Source organism: Echinops telfairi, unplaced genomic scaffold (genome assembly GCF_000313985.2).
Source record: "Echinops telfairi isolate 266 unplaced genomic scaffold, ASM31398v2 ScPeMD7_7458;HRSCAF=8496, whole genome shotgun sequence".
NCBI lineage: Eukaryota > Metazoa > Chordata > Mammalia > Afrosoricida > Tenrecidae > Echinops > Echinops telfairi.
Genome location: NW_022111358.1, coordinates 26,762,283 through 26,783,419, shown reverse-complemented (window position 1 = coordinate 26,783,419; position 21,137 = coordinate 26,762,283). Strand labels below are relative to the sequence as shown.

Below are 21,137 nucleotides of genomic sequence, written 5' to 3'. Positions count from 1 at the left end.
CGCCAGCAAGACCAAGACCAAGAAGAAGCATTTCGTGTGCCAGAAAGTGAAGCTATTCCGAGCCAGCGAGCCGATCCTGAGCGTCCTGATGTGGGGGGTGAACCACACGGTAACCAGCTCCCCCGCGCGCGCGCGGACCCCCTCCGCCCAGGGCGGCCCCTCGCGATCCCACGCCCCCTGCAAGCTCGGACCCTCGCCCCCCGGGCCGGGCCCGCGACGCCTGCCACTCCTCGCCAAGCCACTTGCACGCCCACCCCACCCTTGCACGCCGTCCCGGCCGGGCGTGCGCTCCCCGCGCTCCACTCGAGGCCTGCTGCCTCCGTGGGGCGCCGTCGCCGCCTCCCCCGCCCTGCGGTCCCCCTAGCTTCCTGCGCCTCCTACCCTCGCTTCTTAGGGCTGCCCCTGGAGGCAGGGGGAAGGCCCGGGAGCCGGGGATCCCGCACATCCCATCCCCGCTCCCCCGCTCCCGTTTGCACCCCGCGCCTTGTAGTCGCCGCCAGCTCCCTGCCCGGTGGACGGGGCGACTGGCAGTGGCCCGCCTGAATCAGCCTGTCTTTCTTGTCGGATGGTTGGCGTGGCAGCATAGTTTCCCACCCACGGGGCCTCCTCACCCCTGCCTGTGGATACTCCGCCGGGATCTCCTTTTGAACAAGACAGTTGTACGTGTCCATTGGACAAGTGCAGCCTTCCTCGATCGCTCCTCCCAGCCGCAGACGCCTTCCTAGGGTCTCCCTGGCTTAGCGAGAAGAGAGAATGTAGCCCTTTGAGAGAAGGCTGGTTATACAGACTATTGATAGTAGCAAGAATGTGTCTTCCGCCGGAGTGCCTGTCAAGGGCCTGGACTTGTCATTGGCGGAGCTCACGACTGTGTGGTCCTGAAGAGATTGCTGGCGGGTGGCGAGTGGGCCCTGTGAGAAGTGCCCTGCCGCCTTGGGAAGCTTTAGGATCACCCAAGGGCCCCCGCCAGGAAGTTGGAATTCCAGCGCTGTGTTTGAGCTCTCGGACTTGAGGGGCTGTTTCTCAGGGCTTTCTTCTCTATTTCCCAATCACTTGCCAAAGCTTTGCCTTGTAACCATTTCGTGGTCAAAGGGTGTGTGGAGGGAGTGAAAGGACCCAAGACAACTTCATCACCTAAGAGATTTGAAGGGAGGGAGGGAGGTGAAGCTAGTGGCATTGGGTGGTTTGAGTTTTCTGTGTGGATTTTCGCCTCCTCTAACTTGTCTGAGCTCTTGAACTTGTCCACAAGACCAAGTGATGACAAGGTTCCTCGGGACCAGCAAGTTCTATGACTTAGCTTTTAAAGGTGAGTCTTTGGCGGTTTCCAGAGTATAGAAAAGCACATGGGAGGGGCGTTGGTTTCTGATGATGAGCAGGTTGCTCTTTGCAGCATCAGCACTGGGGTTAGTGAGGCCTTGGCGGGGTGGGGAATCCCCCAGGCCTAGGGGTCTTACTTTGGACCCTTGCTGCTCCAGCTTCCTGCGGTCTAGGGTTCCTCAGACAATTTCAGAAGGAAAACTGGGTCATCACAATTTGAATTCTGTATCCCTGCCTAGAAGTCCATCCTGGATTTTGGTCTACAGCCCTCTTCTGACTGGAACGCATCCTACCTATGTAGGGAGCTGACTGGCCAGCGAATAAGGAGGTGTACAGCAAGTGCCAGTGACTGGGGGCCCCTTCTGTGACACACGAGGCAGCGGAGGCCCCGGTCAAGGAACAGTCTGTCTGTGATCATAACTGAAGATGCAGCTCGTTGGCCAGCACCACGAGGCTGCCTCGTGGCAGTGGTATTGAGTGCCCACTCTCGTTTTCTCTGACCCAGAATTCCCTGTCCTACCTTTCGCAGCCAGCTTCCCAGGACAGGTGGGAATGAGGGTCTTACTCGAGAACTGGAATGCATATTCTAGTTTGTATTAAGCCTGGGCATGCACCCCGCCCCCCCCCCCAGAAAGTGTGTGTGTGTGGGGGGGGTGGATTCTTGCCCTTCTGATCAGCAGACACTTGGTCTGCCCAGATGTGGGCATCAGCTGGCAGTTGCTGCATGGCAGGTGATAAGAATCTAGGATTTCTCCTCTTGTCTTCCCTTCCTGACTGAGGCCTTCCCCAGTCACTGGGAAGACGCTGACTGTAGACCAGGCCCATGCCTCCAGCCCATGTGTACCCGGAGCCTGAGCCTCAGGGGAGATACACAGAGCAATGCGGCCCATGGCAGGCTGAACGTGGAGGTCAGTCGGTCCGAGTTTGCTTCAGTGTGGCTTGCTGTAAGATCTAGTGCTGCAGTATCTACACTGGGCAGTGAAGACTCACCCCAGAGGAAGAGTGTAAGGTCCTACAACTATTCAGGGCTCACTACCACACTGTTCTTGGTGGGTTGCTACCCTTCTTGGGGGCAGGGGCTGCCTGCCTTCATCTCCCCACTTTTTATTTTTTTAATCGTTTTATTAGGGGCTCATACGACTTACCACAATCCATCCATACATCATTTGTGTAAAGCACATTTGTACATTCATTGCCCTCGTCATTCTCAAAACATTTGCTCTCCACTTAAGACCCCGGCATCAGGTCCTCATTTTTCCCCCTCTGTCCCCCTCCCCCCTCCCTCATGAGCCCTTGATAATTTATAAATTGTGTATTTTGTCATATCTTGCCCTGTCCAACGTCTCCCTTCACATCTCTCTACTTTTTAAAAGGCGCAACTTTGAAATGTCTGTGTCCGGTCGCTCCTTTCTATTTATGTGAAGTTCCTCACCCCCGTGGTCATTAGGCCTTGTTAGGTGCCGTGCAGCCGCTTTCAGCTCATGGCGACCCTGCATGTTGCAGAAGGGAACTCCCTCATCTCTTTTCCTTGGCTGTCATCTTTACTGAAGTGGATCACCAGGGCTTTTGTCCCAGTGCACTGCTTGCTGGTGGGGTTTGAATGGACAACCTTTTGGTAAACAGCCAAGTACTTCACCATCTACCCTGCCAGGGCTCCTTCGGCCTCGGCGTGGATGACTAATGGTGAAGGCTCTGTGCATATAGCTTGACCGACAGCAAAGGTCAGCTGCTTGTTCTGTGACTTCTAGGTGGAAAAAGAGGTGTTTGCGTTTAATGTTGTTACAAGCACGCCTCTTGTGCACAACAGATACTGCCAATGGACTTGATAGAAGGGTGTGTAGGAAACTAGGAAAGAAGTCAAGGCTCGCCACCTTAGGGGAGAATTCGTGAGGGAGGCGACAGTGCAGAGGCTCTGGAGTTAGGGAGCGACACCCTTCGAGGGGAGAGTGGAGACTGAGAGGACAGATCAGGCTTGCTACACTGCCACTGTAGGGCCAGTGGTAACTCTTATTTTAACCAGCTGAGAGGCTGCCAGGCTGTTTAGCAAAACAAGCCATACCATTTTTACATTTCCACCAGCAAGGTATAGGTTCCAATTTCGCCACATCCTCACCAGCACTTGGTATTGCCCTTTCTTATTGTAGCCATGACTTGGAGTGGACTTGGCAGCTGGCAAAGTAGTTAGGAAGGGCTGTCTCACTGTAATTTTGGTTTGCATTTCACTGGTAACTGGTGGTGTTGGGAAGGCCTTTGATATGCTCATTGGTATTTGGTATATTTTCCAGAGGAAAGTGTCTATTCAGATCCTCTGCCAACTTTTAATTGGATTATCTACCGTAATATTACTCAATCTTAAGAGTTCTTTGTATATTCTAGACAGAAGTGCCTTGTCAGATAAATGCTTTTTAGGTATTTTTTCCCATTCTGGGGTATTTCTCACTTCCTTCTTCTTCTTTTCTTTTTTCATGTGAGCTATATTTTCTTTTCTATAAATCATTTTATTCTTTTTTATAAATCATTTTCTATAAATCATTATCTTACAGTGCTTATAACAATGTATACATCAATTGTATCTCACTTTCTTGATGGTATCTTCAGAAGCCCAAAATAGATATATATTTTTAATTTGGTGTAGTCCTATTTGCTGTTGTCGTGTGTAGTTGACTCAGCTCTGACTCCGAGCCCGTGACCGTTGCTGCACCACCCTCACAGTCGGAGCCCGTTCTTGCTGCCACTGTCAGCCCTGCTCATTGGGGGTCTTCCTCATTTGCCTAGTTTTTCTTTTGTCGATTATGCTTTTAGGGCCCTTTCGAAGAAGGCTTTGCCTAAACCTAGGGCCTGAAAATTATCTATGTCTTCTTCTAAGAGTTTTATACTTGTAGCTCCTCCGTTTCGGTCTGTAACTCATCTGAGTTAATCGTTGGTATGGTGTGAGAACAAATTCATTCTTCAATCTGTTTCCAGTTCCTTCCTGCATTCCACCCTGATTTGATCCCTTTTCTTTGCTTAATGCAGACCCAGGACTTCCTTCACCTCCCTCTTTCACTTGCTCTGCTCTTATAGAAATCCTTAGTAAATGGTCCTGCTCTGGTGAGCCCGAAACAGGAGAAGGAGATCCAGTCTCGAGTAAGAAGAATCGATGCCGGGCTGGGTCCATTGGCCTCTGTGGCCCTCCTCTGACATTTTCTCTGCAGAGTTGCCAGGCTTGCTTGGACCTCCCTGGGCAAAAGAATGTATGTCCCACCATGTTTGCTGGTGGTGAGACACGTGACAAATGCTGACCAATGGGGGCCAGGCTTCGGAACCCCTGGGCATGTCCGGAAGTCTAAGGGCTCAGCCTTATTCTGTAGGCAGCAGTTCCTACAAAGGTCACCCAGCGAAGCCCAGGCTTCCAGAATCAGACGTTCACCAGATGAAGAACTAGGGGCCGAGTTTTCATCTCCAGCAGGATGGCAGACATGGAGTGAACTCTCTGGCCCCTCTGTTGCTTTTCACTCCACTTGTTCAGCTGCCTTGTGGTCCCTGGTGGTGCACTAGTTAATCAGGTGGATAATCCCCAAACCCCTCGTTTGACTCTCAGGTATAGCAGACGTACCTTCTGTCCGTGTTGTATTTAGTCTGACATTCAAATGTGTTTATGTTCCACAAATGTGCTACTGTCCAGGGGAAGGAGCTCGGCCCAGAAATGAGCTAGCTGGTTGTGTTAGTCTGGGTAGATTAGGGAACCAAATTCCTAGACACTATAATAAAGAGGTTTATATACAAGAAGAATTGAACATCAAGAAAGCATACCAACCCAGTCCAGATCAAGTAGGTCCCTAAGTTCGACATTAGCCCATATGTCCGATACCAATCTATAAAGTCCTCTTCTGACCCACGAAACCCGTGCAATGACACCGAATGCAGGATGATCACAGGCCAGTGGGTAGAAAGTCTTTGGATCCAGTGGTGTTGTAAGCATCTCAGTGCTGTCAGGGGTCTCTGCGTGGCTTCTCTGGCTTCAGAGGTCTGGTTGCATCAGGGTAGGTCCATGTGGCTTCTCCAGCTCAGGGCACTAGGGTGTTCCATGTGTCTTGTCAGCTGCAATGCCTCCCAGGGAGTGAGCAGAGAGAGAGAAGGTGTCTCCCGCCTCCAAGGAGGAAATACAGCAGTTCCCAAAATTCTCAGGAGAAGGCCATGCCCACACAGGGTTCTCATTGGCTATCTCCAGATTGACTGTCTAGACTCCACCCTGTGGTTGGAGGGGGCCAGCCCCCACCACTAATCACGGGTTCGATAGACGCAATTATACGGTTGAGATATATAACTATTATATTAAAGTCATCAAGAACATGAGAGACAGAAGAGAGAGATAAATAATGGAGTCAGACATATTTCATAGTAGCATGCTCACCCCTATTTCATAGTAGCATGCTCACCTCCTGGATGGCCATGATCTTACCAGCCAGGTCTGCGCACAGCGTGGGCCGAGGCCAGGGCGGAGACCAGGCAGCCGGCTGGAGATCCGGCAGGAGGCTCGAGGACCCCGTTTATTGCTAACCCAGGGTTATATCTCCTTAGGGGTGTGTGATTAAAGGTAACCACAAGTCACAGGAAGGGGCAGCACAATAGGGATACACATCATAGGAAGGGGATGTACAATAGGCATAAGCATGACAGGAAGGGGATGAACTAGGGGTGCACACATGATAGGAAGGGGTGGAACTAGAGGTATACATATGACAAGATGGGGGGACCCTAGATTCATGATGGCGACCTAACCTTGGTCACCCTTGGGTGGGCTTGACCTCTGGGGGAGGGGGTCTCCTACAAGGAAACAGTCAACTACTATCCTTATCAGAAGGGAATGGGTCCTACTTGTGGGATAAACAGTGGTGACTGCTTGCTCTGGATGGCTGATAACCCTTAGGGAGGATAACCCCTGACCTACTTCTGGCATGTGTTTGGGGGAGACAACTTGGGGGAAATCCTTCCGTTTCCCACCCCACCCCACACTCCTAATCGTCAAGTCGACACTAGATTATGTAGCTGCCACACTGTAAGGGAAGGCAGGAGCTCACTTCCATCGTGACCTTTCGAGCTTCTGGACTTCTGTGTCGTTTTCACGTCTTCACCTCTTTCCCCTCCAAAGTGCATTTATTTATTGACCATATATGTATCAAACTATACCAATTCCGTTTTTTCAACTAGTACAATTTAGTGGCCTCCATTCCATTCAAATTGTACAACCACCTAACCCTCCCTTTTGGAGTCACGCCTCCTTCATTTTCATAAACCCGCCCCTTTGTCAGGTTCCTTTGTCATCTTCCGAGTTGTTGCTGTCGCTTTGTTCCCATACAGCTGGTCCTGAGCAGAGCGTATGGCTAAGGCATCCCTTCTTCACCAGTTACTAGGTTACAGTGGTTTAAGAAGACGTCATAGGATATGTTTGGTTTAAGATCCAAAGATGGTCTCAGGCTAGTCATTTCAGGGGCTTATCCACCCGCCATGCCTCGAGAAAGTCTGGGGTCCACGGGAATTTGAGATTCTGGTCTGCGTTTCTCCCCATTTGGTCAGGATTCTGCTAGGGACTCTCTGATCAAAATGTTCAGTGATGGTACATGCTTCAAAACTTCTAATCGCCCCCCTTGTCTATCAAGTAAAACTCATTCATGGGAATAATGACTCCAAAGGACTGATCAATGGGCCACGTTAACCTCAGTCTTCATCACCCTGCGATCAGAAGAACAAGCTGGTGCCCTCGCCCCTGCTGACCACTCTGCAAGGCATCACCATACATACAGGGTCCTGGATAGAGTGGGAGGGAGAGGTCTGTTCAACAGAGCACAGAACCTCACACCACCAGGCTTACGCATCAGATGCAAGGTCGTGGGACCCTCAAGACTCTGGCCCTTAGTCGCTGTGACCTTCAGGTGTGGAAATGAACTCCTCTTGCCCATAGCAAGGTCTACGTGGTGAAAAATAACTTGAGGGAGGATCCGCACCTCAGAGTAATCAACCATTGGAGATCAAAAGGGCAGCATTTTCCCGAGGATGAAGTTTGGAAGACAGGCAGGGGTAGGAAAGGAGGAGGGATGGGAACAGGAGAGGCAGACGGGGTGAGGGGTGTTCCCTGGTGAGGATGGCAGTCCACGAGGTGGAACAAAGCGTGGATGAATTTCTGGGTAGAAAACAGATCTGTCAGCCTGCACCCAATTCACAATACAGACTCATTTTAAAAGGTTACTTAAAAATCACTCCAAAATAAAGAAAGAAAACCCAGTCTATTCTTCTGGCATTTAGGAGTTGACCGTGTAGGCTTGGCTTCATAGCTAATCATAATCTTCTGTCTGTCTCCTCCAGGCCATGAGCCACGGGCCCTATTTCTTTTCTTTGCTTATCTAGTGTTAGTTTGTCTTCAGTCCCCCGCTCCCTCCTTTACTCCATCTAGTTTTTATTGAACGTGGATGGGTATGAGTCTTCTCATTCTAAAGACCTCAGCCCAGTGGAGAAATCAGACTTGTAAACAGTACCCCAGTAAGGTGATCTTTAGAATATGGAGATGGGTGAGTGTGACTGCCTCCACCCACAGGAGACAGGGACCCTCCTACAGAAGAATGGCATTTATCCAGGTCTTGGGGGGGGAGTTTCTGGTCTTCTCCTTGAATTCTTGTGGCCAGTCTGCACCAGGACTATTGTAAGGGCTCTACAAAGGACCTCTATGCTCTCTCCAGTTCTTACTTGAGTTTGATGGGGACAGAGTTACCTTTCTGTATCAACCATCCGGACATGTGACTTCCCATTCTTTTTTAATCATTTTATTAGGGGCTCATACAACTCTTATCACAAATCATACGTCAATTGTGTAAAGCACATTTGTATATTCATTACCCTCATCATTATCAAAACGTCCGCTCTCCACCCAAGCCCCTGGCATCAGCTCCTCATTTGTTCCCCTCCTTCCCTGCTCCCCCCTCCCTTATAAGCCCTTGATAATTTACAAATTATTATTTTGTCATATCTTACACTGCCCGACATCTCCTTTCACCCACTTTTCTATTGTCCATCCCCCAGGGAGGTGGTTATATGTAGATCCTTGTAATTGGTTCCCTCTTTCCAACCCGCCCTCCCTCCACCCTCCCAGTATCGCCACTCACACCACTGGTCCTAAAGGGTTCATCCTCCCTGGATTCCCTGTGTTTCCAGTTCCTATCTGTACCAGTGTACATCCTCTGGTCTAGCCAGACTTGTAAGGTAAAATTGGGATCATGATAGTGAGGGAGGAGGAAGCATTTAAGGACTAGAGGAAAGTTGTATATTTCATTGTTGCGACATCACACCCTGACTGGCTTGTTTCCTCCCCAAGACCCTTCTATAAGGGGATGCCCAGTGGCCTACAAATGGGCTTTGGGTCTCCACTCCGCACTCCCCCCCCATTCACAATTATATGATTTCTTGTTCTGATGATGCCTGATACCTGATCCCTTTGACACCTCGTGATTGCACAGGCTGGTGTGCTGCTTCCATGTGGGCTTTGTTGCTTCTGAGCTTGATGGCCGCTTGTTTACCTTCAAGCCTTTAAGACCCCAGACGCTATATCTTTTGATAGCCGGGCACCATCAGCTTTCTTCGCCACATTTGCTTATGCACCCATTTGTCTTCAGCGATCATATCAGGGGTGAATTCCCATTCTTAACACAAGCCAAAAAACAAACAAACAGGCAACCCAAACTCACTGCCATTGAGTTGATGCTGACTCCTGGCAACCGATAGCACAGAGTAGAACTTGCCTGGTGAGGCTCTGACATAGTAACTCTCTCCCGAGGAGCAGCTGGTAGTTTCGAACCGCTGACCTTGCAGTTAGCAGCCCAACTTGGAACCACGATGTCACCAGGGACCCGTTTTTTTTTAAATCATTTTATTGGGAGCTCATACAACTCTTATCACCATACATACATCATTTGTGTAAAGCACATATGCACATTCATTTCCCTCATCATTCTCAAAACATTTGCTCTCCACTTCAACCCCGGCATCAGCTCCTCATTCCCCCCGCCACCTCCCCAGGGACCCTTTTTTATAGTCAAGTTCAAACATCTCATAGAGTGGACAAACCTAAGTTCAAACTCAGGCTTTGCCATTTTTCGGTCATTTGGTTTTAGAGTGGTATTTTTGTTATTGATGTATGTTGCCTCTGAGCTCCATTTTCTATGAAGTGGGCAGAAAAGCTATTGCTTGCAGGGTTATTTGGAGTGGTAAGGGCTGGAAACCCTGACCTCAGGCAGGTTAGCCGTCCGAGGAAGGATGGCACAGCACAGTTTAAAAGAACTCAAATCTTGGCACCCCCCCAGGCCTGGGATTAAGGCCTGCTTCTGCCCAGACTGTCGGTGCAGCCTCAGGCAAGGTACCCTGCTTCTCTGAACCTCAATCAGATGATTACGTGAGTATTTTAATTATTGGGAACAATAGCACAGAACACATAACATATAATCCTGTACTATAAAGCACTGACCATTTAATGGCATGTAATAAACAGAAGTGGCTGTTATTCATGAATATGTATAATGCCCTGTCTTTCAGTGGGTGTCCCCCTCCATTCCCTAGTGTGACTGTGTGCAGCCTGGAGTCCCCTTGCCCGCCTCTGTTTGGAGGGCAAGGCCTTGCTGTGAGGTATTACGTCTGCAGCTGCTCTGGCCCCCAGCTCGCTCCCTCCCACTCCCAGGCAGAAGCAATCATGTCTTAATCAGCTTTTCCCTCTTCCTTTATATGTAAACTCAATTAGTGCACTCATCACGTTTTATTGGAGTTGTTGTTGTCTGTTTTCTCAGCCAAATGCAGACTTGCCGTGTTGTTTTATACCCAGCGTCTAGCCCGGCGCTGGCTTCCATGCAGAAAGCCCTGCTAACGTCGATGAGAAGCGACTTTAGCAGGTGTTCCTCAGGGCTGAGCCTGGTCATGAAAGGCCTTGGGCAAAGGAGTCAGACCTTATTCTGAGCTTGGCGAGGAGTCTCGGAGACTCAAGCAGGGACGGTGACATGATCCCGTGGTAGATTCTTCTGGTGTCTTTAGGCGCACTGTGTCTCGCTTGAAGTGCTAGGGAGCACACAGGAGTGTGACTCACCATGTTAACCTGACCCTCCTCTGAACCCCTGCCCTCCTCCGACTCTGGGCCCAGCATTCTCACGTAGCTGCACCCCTCTGACTCAGTCTCTTTGTGACGTGTGCTTTCTCGTCTGAGCCTCCCGTTTCTTGGGTGTGAATACCTCTTCCCCTTGTCCCTTCATGTGCCTAACAGTAGAGCTCCGAGAGGCAGCTTTTCAGTAGCACTTGTTCAATTAAATTGTATAAAATGTATCGCAACTTAAAAACAAAACCCAACTAGTCCCTAGAGTGAATCATGTACGATGGCCCTGTAGAAATGAGTAAATTCATATAAAACCAGAAAACGCACCCCAAACTCACACTGCCATCGTGTCCGTGCCGTCTCACAGCCACCCTACGGACAGGGTAGACCTGCTGCCCCTGCGAGTTTCCCAGACAGGAACTGTTTGCGGGAATAGAAAGCCCCATTGATCTCCCTCAAAGTCCTATCAGGCTACCTATTTCAGGTGTGTATTCATGATAGAAATGTCCCCAGACCAGAGATGCAGTGAGTTTTAACCACCGGGGTTACAGAGAGAGAGTCACAAGACAGGTCGTCTTCTCTGCTGGTTCTCCAACCACCAAGCCCTGAAACCCGTGGCACCAACTCTGGATTCAGGCTAACCCAGAATGGAATTGTAGCATATTTGGCAACATGTTAGTGTAAAACCATACTCGTCCTGATTTCCCCTTTATCTCGCAGAGCCGGGCTCAGTGTGCCAGGAAAAGGAAGTGAGAGGCTTGTGGATCGGTTCTGTTGGCAAGGGAACCAGGAAGTGGAGTGGTTTCCTCTGAAGGCCCAGGTTTAGCCCCTGCCACACTCTCTGTGAGCGCCCCTTGGGATGGGACCTGGCTCCCTGCTGCCCTCCCACTTCCGTCCCCTCACCTGCCCCCCCTAGCTTTTCCACTGGTTGGGATGGTGTGGCCAGTGGGCAACAGCCTAAGCCTGCACGTTAGAAAGTGTTAAAGTCAACTTTATTGAGACATAGTTTGCATGCAATAAAAGGTATATATTGTAAGTGTGCGGTTTGATGGATTGAAACAAATGTAGCTGTCCTGGTAAGAATCCCCTCAGCAGCATCAAGACCATTTCCACCAGAAAGTTCTCTGAAGCCCCTTTGCACTAACACCGACCCCTGCCTTTCAGCCCAGCCGATCTCTCATGGCAGAATCCTGCGCCGCCTCTCTCTAAAGTGGGCTCGTGCCCTACATCCTCTAGGTCAGTGCCAGTCAGTTTTTGCCACTGCTTTCCTGAGTCTCTGGTGCCCACCCTGGTGGCGCTGTGTGGGAGGCATTGGGCTGCTAACCACAAGGTTGGTGGTTCAGACCCAGATGCGGCTGTGCTGGCTCTTCTAGAGATCTAGTCATGGACATCCTATCTCCGGTCACTGAGAGTCAGAATCCACTCCCGTGCAGGGTGTGGTCCCCCTCCCCGTGTCCCCAGGAGGAAACTACAGTTCCCAAGTTACTGTGTTAACCCCGAACCTCCTCCCCCACGCCCCTGACATTTCTAAAGAAAAAAGCTTTGAAACATAAAAGGGGCAGCAAATTAAATGCCGCTTCCCCCACTTGTGCTCCGGAGGAGTCCTAATGGCCGGAGGTGGTTCCCTCGCTGCCACGTGGGGCCTCATTGAGATAATGGGATTTACCAGGCAACTATTTGGGAGACACAAATACCCACCCCATCCATTAGGGCAGGGCTAAGATTTCCTCTCTCAAATCCGGGACACATTAGTGGCAACTGGGTTGAGGGTCAAATGTCAGACACTGCTGCTGGGGAGAGCAGCTAATCAGACCACTCATTGGCTAAGCTGGGGACGGGGAAGGGCGAGGCACACCCTCTCAGCTCTGCACCAATGGGAAGCCGATCCCTGACGGGAGGGCAAGGGGGCAGGAAATGAGGTCTGTGTGCAGGAGGGACAAAGCATCTTGCCCCAGCGCCCGCCCCCAGTTTTGCAGAAGGCAGGACTGGAGCATTGGGAAAAGGCCCTCCTCGGAACAGTTAGGCAGAGCGAGCGAGCCAGTCAGTGGTCAGAACCCCGTCTGCAGACTCAAGCAAGCAAAACCCGGGGACTCCATTTCTTTTCTCTTTGTTAGAAATTGGGGGAAGGGTTAACCGAACAGGTCCGTTTTCCATTCAATAATGCAAACCCTTTTTATTTCATCACATTGATGCAATCCTTAGGACACACCACTCATTCCTCCCAGTGTTTCCTGCTTCTTCTTCCTTGCCAATCCTTGTCAAATGCTGCCCAGCCCCAGGACATGAAGCGGTTGATTTCCCTGAGGTGCTCGCACCTCCTGTACCAGTGTTCCCCTTAGACCTGCCTGGGTTTGGCCGAAAATGGAGCCAGACAGGTGATTTCCTTTCCAGGCCTGAAGGGGGACGTGTCAGGACTGCCGCCCGTCTTCAGTTCAACTAGTAAGTGTCTGTGTTAACTAGGGTTCTCTACCTTCATCTCTAGGTTCTTTTGACTTATTTAGGTATCCCTAGGTTCTCATGTCCACACAGAACTCAGGCAACAGTCACGGTGAAAGGGCTTGTTAAAGAAGTTACCGGAACCGGTCGTAACGCAGGGGAGCAGTGCTTGGCATAGAGTTGGTTATCAGGACACGCGACAGAGTTCTGCCAGGGCTGCTAAGAGACCCTCAAAGGGCATACCACACTGTTGGAAGCCTCCACCGATGGCATTCAGCTCAAGTCCCATGGGTCAGCAAACCCAGCTCCCATCATTAAATGCCCAGGGGCACCCTACTCCACAAGCCAGCAACCTGCCCCAAAGCACTGCTCGACTACTCTGCACGCTGCATGGGCTGGGAAGTCCAGCACTCTGTTCCCTGCTGAGGCCCCTCTAGTGTGACAGCTGCCTTCCGGATCCAAGAGGTTGGCTGTTCAGGGAGTTGGGGTCCAGAGGCTGCACTCCAGCCCCGGCTTTTGCTGGTAGAGAGATTCCCCCTCAAGCTTCTCAGAAGGCTCATTTTATAGCAGCAGGATGGCATAGGTGAATCCGATCAGTATCTTGGCCTACCTGTTTAGCAGACCCTTGTAGGGAAAGGTGGCTTGTCAGGAGGTAGAGACTTTGGCTCCTGGTCAACACCCCTCCACTGCCACTGAGTCCCTTATGACTCATCCCTCCAACGGCAGAGGAGAGCTGCCCCTGTGGCCTCCAAGACAAGCACATCTTTCTTCTGAAAGGCTTGGTAGGTAGTCATAGTTACCTCTTTTGCCTTTGATTCTTGCCTTTCTCCGCGTGCCTCCCCCAGCTTCCATCATTTGTGCCTGCCGCCCCTTCACCCAAGCTACTGCGGCTGCTATCTAACCAGGAGTTTGCCCTCCCCTCCCTGGTAACCTTCAAAGAATGTTCCTTTCAGTGTGAATTCCTTGTCTTGGCTTCTTACTCAATGGTGGCTTCTTACAATAGCTGTCTTTGGGATGGATGGATTTCACTCGGTACCATGCCCTCTGCGTCGCCCATGTTCTGCGGTGTTTCGAGGCTCGCCCTTATTCTTTGACGTGATGCCGTATCCCATCGTCTGTCTGTTTATTCTTCCACCGGGCATGTCTGCTGTTTCCATCTTGTTGCTGTTTTGATTGGTGCTGGGATGAATGTGCTGTGCATCTATGCATTCATGTCATGGCTCTTATTAACACACCCACACAAACCCATTCAGCTTTTTTTTTTCTGCCCCAAGCTGCCACTTGCAATTTGTATGCAGAAGGTCGGTGAGTTAGTTAATTATGCCAGCCTGGCCGATAATCACATGTGGTGCTGGTTGAAAGGCGGAGAGATAAATGGGTGGTGAAGCCTCGCCTTTCTAGTTCTCGGGTCTCTTGTTTTGTGATGGTTGTATCGGGTGCAGCTGCCTTAGCAGTTCCCTGCTTCAGCTTGCAAGATTGACTTCCTACAAGACATCCTCAAGGAGAAGCCGCATGGATCTATCCCGATGCAGCCCTGGGTGCTGGAGCAGCCGTGTGGAGACCCTTGCCAGTGCTGAGATGCTTACACGTTCACGGACTCAGCTTTCCTCCTGCAGTCGGCATCATTGCCTCTGTTTTGTGAGGTGGAGGACTTTGTGGGCTGGTGTTGGGTTAATGGGTTAATGTTGGACTTGTGGGCTTGGGCAGCATTGGGTTGGGATGTTTTCGTGATGCACCTTTTCTTTATATAAAACTCTCTCTTATACGTGAGTCGCCGTGGATTTGTTTCTCCTAAGTACCTAGACTAATACAGTCGGAGTCCTTAATTACACTCACTTAGGTGTGAAAGGAGCCCTGGTTGTGAAGTGGGTTACACATTGGACTGCTAGCCACAAGATTAGCAGTTCAAACCCACCAGCCCCTCTGTGGGTTGAAAGATGAGGCTTTCTACTCCTGAAACGTTGTACAACCTCCGAAACCTATGGGGCTGGTTCTGCCCTGACCTGTCAGCTTGCTGTGCGTCAGAATCGACTCCTTGTTGTGAGTTGGTTTGTGAGTTTAGGTAGGGTGAAGGAGCCCTGGGGGAACTGTCAATTACGTGTTGGCCTGTTAACCTCAAGTTTGTGGGTTCAAACTCAACCAGCCATTCTGCAGAAGAAAGATGAGGCTATGTGATCCTTTAAAGATTTACAGTCTGAGAACCCCTGTGTGGGGCTACTCTGAGGCAGAAACAACTTGATGGCAGTGATGGGCGAAGTGAAAGGGCCCTCGTGGTGCAGTGGGCTATGGGCTGGCTTGCTAACTGCAAGGTTACCATTTCTGCAGCTTGAACTCTAATCTTTCCGAGCGCAAAAGATCTCACTCAGAAAGATCTAGAGCCTTGGAAACCCGAAAGGCAGTTCTCGCTGTCATTCAGGGTTGTGGTGAGTCGTCAGCCGGTCGTGGGCTGCAAACCCACCTGTTGCTCTGCCTGGGGGGGAAAGACGAGGCTGTCTGCTCCTTGTAAAGACTCACAGTCGCGGTAACCCTCCCTCCATCGGGGGTCACTGAACGGGAATCACCTCAATGGCAGTGGGTTTGGTTCTGGTAGGGTCCATTTATTATCGCATTTGATAACATTACTTTCCATGTGGTACCAAGCACTGTGGCGTCCCCCCAAATCAGACCATCTTTCTTTGCAGAGATCAGTAATAGCTTACCTAGCTTATAGTCTTGCAAGGCTTAGCAACATGGACTACAGATGTGAGGAAAATGGGGAGCCCTTCTGGGCTAGAGAATGGTGGGCGGCGACATAGGAGTCTTTTGCATTGGACCGTAGCAGATGGGGAGAATTTAGATCAGTGGAGGTGAAGCTGGGGGCTCTGTAAGGAGACCAGCCGAAAAGGGGGCCGTGGCGGGCAGTTCAGCCCTCCTTTTGGGCATCTGTATCTGTCTATCCTCTTAAGAACTTTGCAGGCAAGCAGCCTCCTGGTCAAGTCCCTTACTTTCCTCTCGCCTTTTGCAGATCAATGAGCTGAGCAATGTCCCTGTCCCTGTCATGCTGATGCCAGATGACTTCAAAGCCTACAGCAAGATCAAAGTGGACAATCATCTCTTCAATAAGTAAGTCACCTGCTGAAGAAGGGCTTTGAACCGGTTCATTCGGTTCCAAGGTTCAACTCCCAGCTGAGAATTTGCTGTCCACCCCAGATAAACGGAGTGAGCCACCGTGCTCCTGTGATTGCATAAGATCCTCGAGTGATTCTTGTTATCCAGAAGCACCTAGAAGAATCACCTGGGGCTCATCTTGTTAAAATGTGTAACTGGGGTGGAGAAGTCAGACCTCAGCACGGGGTCAAACCAGAATGAACTGGTTCAGAGTCTTGTTCTGAAGCTTCATCTATGCTGGCAGCCCAACCAGCAGCTGGAAGGGTCTGAGAGCAACACCTGGATTGCAGAGCCGATGAGCAAACGGCTGTGACAATGCATTCATCGTGGGCCTCTGTCCCCCCCTCATATTGTCTTGTCATCTCATGCCTTTAGCAGCCTGCCTTCAGTGCCCCCTGGGGCACGTGCCTGGGCCCAGGGTGATTCATCTAGGGCCAGCGCTGGTAGAAATAAGTGGCCCCAGGGCCAAGGTATCTCCTATGAGGCTGCCAGCAGGGTCCTATCTCGATCGCAGGGCAGGCTTTGGCAGGAAGCTGCCAGGCACGGTCCTGGCATGGGCTGCAGCCACGAAGCTGCTGTTTCTTCCCCCTTCGTGAACCAGTGCTGCCCCAAGGGTACTCCCAGTGTAGCTTTCTCAGCAGGGGTCGCTGTGGCTTCTTAGATTTACGCCATGCCTAAAAATTGGGCACAGTTGGGGCCCGCCTTACTCTGGGCCACCCCAAGAACCCTTGGTTACTCACACCTGCCTCCTCTCTCTATTTGAATCCTGGTTCCCCTTGCCAATGTCCTATCGTCCCCACCTGTCACTCCACCATTCCTAGAGTGTTAGCCTGGGGGAGAAGCCCGCTGGGAGAACATGGCTCAGTGGCTTCTCTGGGCCATAACAAGCAGTAACATCTTATTCTGGAAGCTGTCGGTCTCCATAGCTGCCACCTGCTGACTCAGAGGAGCGGCTGCCCTTGACTGAGGCGGGAGACAGAGTGCTGCTCTCCCAGAGGTCAGGGCTCCCGTGATGGGCGTCGGGCCACCGGCCCTGCAGGGTCCTGGTCTCCAGTCTAGTTCTTCCCCTCACACCTGGGCCTCCAGCAGGTCCAGAACCTCTCGTTTTCTCTTTCTCGATTCCTTTTGTGCTGCTGCGGTGGACCAGAGGACCGTGCTCTTCTCAGGAAGACAGGGCATGAATAAAGCAGAGGCTGACGAGACCTGGCCGTCCTGGGGCCGGGAGGCACGTTTCTGCGTGGGGGTCCCTAAGCAGGAGGCAGTTGTAGAGGGGGAGTGGGAGGAGTCTTCACTTCATGACGACCTTTTGGGGGGGTCTGTCAGCTGGCCGACGAAGAGCAGAGATTGGTGGGCCCAGCCAGTTGACCGGGGACACCCTCCTTCTATGTCAGAGTGGGAGCTGATGGCGCCTTCCTGGGTGCTCCATCTCCAGGATGTTTCCCAGGCTCTTCCCTGCAGGAGAGGCCCCTGCCTGGAAGGCCTTTAGCCAGTTAGAGTGCTGTGGGGCAAGGGGGGTGCTTTGCTCAGTCTCCCTCCCAGCAGGCAGGGCAGTGGTTCTACCTTCCTAAGGCCATGACCCTTTCCTACAGTTCCTCATGTTGTGGTGAACCCCCAACCATACATTTTTTCTTTTTTTTTTTAGGTTTTATTATTTTTTTAAATCATTTTATTGGGGGCTCTTACAACGCTTCTCACAATCCATCCATCCATCCATTGTGTCCAGCACATTTGCACATTTATTGCCATCATCATTCTCAAGACATTTGCTTTCTACGTGAGCCCTTGGTATCAGCTCCTCATTTTTTCCCCTCCCTCCCTACTCTCCCCTCCCTCATGAACCCTTGATCATTTATAAATTATTATTTTGTCATATCATAAAATTATTTTCATTGCTACTTCATCACTGTCATTTTGCTACTGTTATGAATCGTTCGACCCCCAAAGGGGTCTCGACCCACAGGTTGAGGACCGCTGAGGTAAGGTTTCCTCCCCCGCCCGCCCCCCCCACTTTTCTTTAATGTAAATTTTATTCAAGGTCCACATAACCCATAGAAAAGTACCCACATTGGCAGAGTTCGGCTAGATTACTTTGACAAAGTGAGCACTCACAGCTCATGGTGACCCCAGGTGTGCCAGAGAACTGGGTTTTCCGTGACTGGACCCTTCAAAAGTGGAGCTCCAGGGCTTCGCCCTGAGTAGCCTCCTGGGGGATTTGAACCACCAGTCTTGCACTTCGAGGATGAGCACCTGGGCACAGGGTGTGAAATGTGAAAACGCTGCCGGGCTCCAGCGCCTGCTGCACCCCTCCGGACGCACGCACGCATGCACGCACGCACGCTCTGGGGACTCGAGACCTCCACAGAGGCTTTGCAGACCAGGCTTTGAGGGGAGATGCGGGCTGGGCTGGAGGCATTCACAAAGGCGGTTTCTGCTTTTCCCCAGGGAGAACCTCCCCAGTCGATTTAAGTTTAAGGAGTACTGTCCCATGGTGTTCCGCAACCTCCGGGAGAGGTTTGGGATCGATGATCAGGATTACCAGGTATGGGATCTGCAGAATCGGAGGGGCTAGGGAGCGGGCTGAGCCCAGCAGTCACATGGAGCACAGAGGAACACAAGAAGTGGCCGCTCTTCTTGTGCTGTCTTCTTGCCACGGCCGCCCCAGTCTCAGGTAGTTTTACCCCAGGACATGGAGGGTTCTGAGGGGCAGGGGCCTCTGCAGTGATTCTGAGGGCAGCAAACAGCCTCAGGCTCCGCCCCCCTGGGAGGGACAGCATTGGGAGGGAGTGGGCCTGGGGAGGCTGCTTCAATTTAGTCTGGCATTCCTGGTCCGGCTGAAGAACCCTTCTCCTTCGTAGTTTGACTTAAGAGACAGAGAATTGTTGCCAGCGAGAGCTGAGGCCTGTTAAAGCAGATAAGACAGATTAGAAAAGGAAGACGCCAAGGGTAGTGTCACCTCTTGCCAGGTACGAGTGTCGCCTCCTGCGCCTGTCCCCTGTCCTGGTGGTGGGAGGTAGGGGAGGCAGGGCAGGGCAGCTGCCCCTACAGGGGTGATGAGGTCATCACATTCTGGGTCAGGAGAGCCAGAGGCCTTTGGTTCATTGGGGCTCAATCCCATTGTTGAGGGACTGTGAGTTGGAGTCAGAGGTGCTGGGGCTTCTGGTTTCCCCCCAGCACTGCCCCTCAGGCTGTCTTCCTCTGCCAGGGAGCCTGGTGGTGGACGGGGGAGAACTCTCTGGCTAGCAGTAGGGAAGAACGTGGGCTTTCAGCCGTTGGGGGATGAAAGAAGTACCAGACCTAGCGGCATCTCAGACTGATGCTGAGCCCTCTGCTGCACTCCACGCCGCCTTGACAGAGTCGTTCACAAGCAGCAGGACCTGGGCCCCGAGCTCCCTGGAATCAGAGCTCCTTGCCCCCTCCTCCCCGCTGGAAGGCCCACGTGTAAGCAGGTGGCCTTCTCCTAAAGACGGGCCTGCCAGGGGAGGAGCAGGTGCCAGGGGCTGGAGGAAGGCAAGGCTTCCCGCCCCAGCCTTGGAAACCCAGGGGCAGCTGGACCCCTCCTGGCAGGGCTGCTGGGAGTTGGAACGGACTTGATGGCAGAGAGTGTGCTTTGGTTTATGCCTAAAAGGCGTGGAGGCCCCAGCCCCTTCTGTAAGACTGACCCTTAAGTTAGATCGTGGCCTGCCGGGAGCCCGAGGGTTTCTAAAGACTCCTTGCCTTTGCCCATTTAGCCCTATGGTCTCAACGCCGGTGCTCACTCAGCTCTTACCTGGGCACTGGGTGAGTGGTGTTGAAGGAGGGGCTGCGATGCTCCTGAACCAACAGGGCGGCCTGAGAATGAGGCGGGCATAGAACTCTGCTTTCCAATGGGACTGGGGCAAGTCCGTCTGGCTGGTAGAAGGGCCAGGCTGGCAGAGAGAGGCAAGTCAGCTGCCTACTCATACCCTGATTGGAGGAGGGGGGTGTTTGTCTTTAATAGAGCGCCTTTGTGGGGACCTCCCAGGCCCTGCCCACGTCAGACTTGGGCTTCCCCAGGGTAGGTGCAGCTGCCCCTTTCCGCGGCGTTTGGGTGGAAGATGCCAGCTCAAGGGTTTGCAAAGAAGGGTGCTGTTAAGGGCAGCAGTCGGGGAGGGCTTGGAGAGGCGGCCTTACTCTGAGCAGATCCACACATGGCTCTTCCAGAAGCAGGGACACCTGGGATCGTTCCCTCTGCCACACCTCCCAAAGGTCTTCTGGGCCCCTGCTTGATGGACATGTCCCTTGGGTTGGGGCCTCCACAGGGAGATGAGGTGACGACTGTCTGTTGCTGCTGTCATGCCCGGCCTCTTCAGTCTCGTGAAGCTTCCTCTCTGTCACCACCCCACGGTCTAGCGAGCTCAGCTCCGCCCACCACCTTCTGTCCACGTGCATGTCTGGAGGTGAACCTAGTCTGCTACCACAGGACAGCTTCCTAGGATCAGAATGCAAGGAGACGGTCTCCCGCCCCGTAATCCCACCCCCACCCAGTCCGGGTTTAGGAGCAGGAGTTAGGGAACAGCTTTTGCCACTCTGGAGCAAGACTTTCCATGGGAAATGGGGCGGAGAAGCTCCCCCTCTGGGAGCCCTTTTATCTGCACACTGTTGGCTTCAAGGTGACCCTGCCCAGAAGAGAAGACGAGTGAGTCAGGGGCCGTGCTCCCTCCCCAGACCAGCTTGCTTTGTCTTCGCCCTTCAGAACTCCGTGACGCGCAGTGCCCCCATCAACAGTGACAGTCAGGGCCGCTGCGGCACCCGCTTCCTCACCACCTACGACCGGCGCTTTGTCATCAAGACTGTGTCCAGCGAGGATGTAGCTGAGATGCACAATATTCTAAAGAAGTATCACCAGGTATGGTGAGTCCCAGACTGGGGCCATAGCGATGGTGGGCTGGGAGACGGGTGGAGAGGCTCCGGGTGGGCTTCTCCGCAGAGGCTCGCCCTCTCTGGTCCTGGGAGATGCTTCCTGCTGATGTCTGGGAGGTGAAGGGCACCGCTGGACAAGAGGGGCCAAGGAAAGATGCAGGCCCGTCGCTGAGTCAGCTCCACCAGGCAGCTGCTCCTGGTCGGAGGCGGGTGTTTTCACACAGGCACCTACCCCCATGCCCCCCAGGGAGTCCTGGCA

General features: G+C 52.2%; 1 protein-coding gene across 1 annotated transcript in view; it reads left to right on the top strand.

Annotated features, from left to right (window-relative positions):
* The first annotated feature begins 6 nt into the window (after positions 1–6).
* Positions 7–21,137, top strand: part of PIP4K2B (phosphatidylinositol-5-phosphate 4-kinase type 2 beta) — a 32,479-nt gene continuing 11,348 nt past the window's right edge. The window contains exons 1-4 of the mRNA XM_004707101.2: positions 7–109; positions 15,858–15,955; positions 18,443–18,539; positions 20,712–20,864. Of these exons, the coding sequence (XP_004707158.1) occupies positions 89–109; positions 15,858–15,955; positions 18,443–18,539; positions 20,712–20,864 (369 nt within the window). The 5' untranslated portion in view covers positions 7–88. The remainder of the gene's footprint in view (positions 110–15,857; positions 15,956–18,442; positions 18,540–20,711; positions 20,865–21,137) is intronic.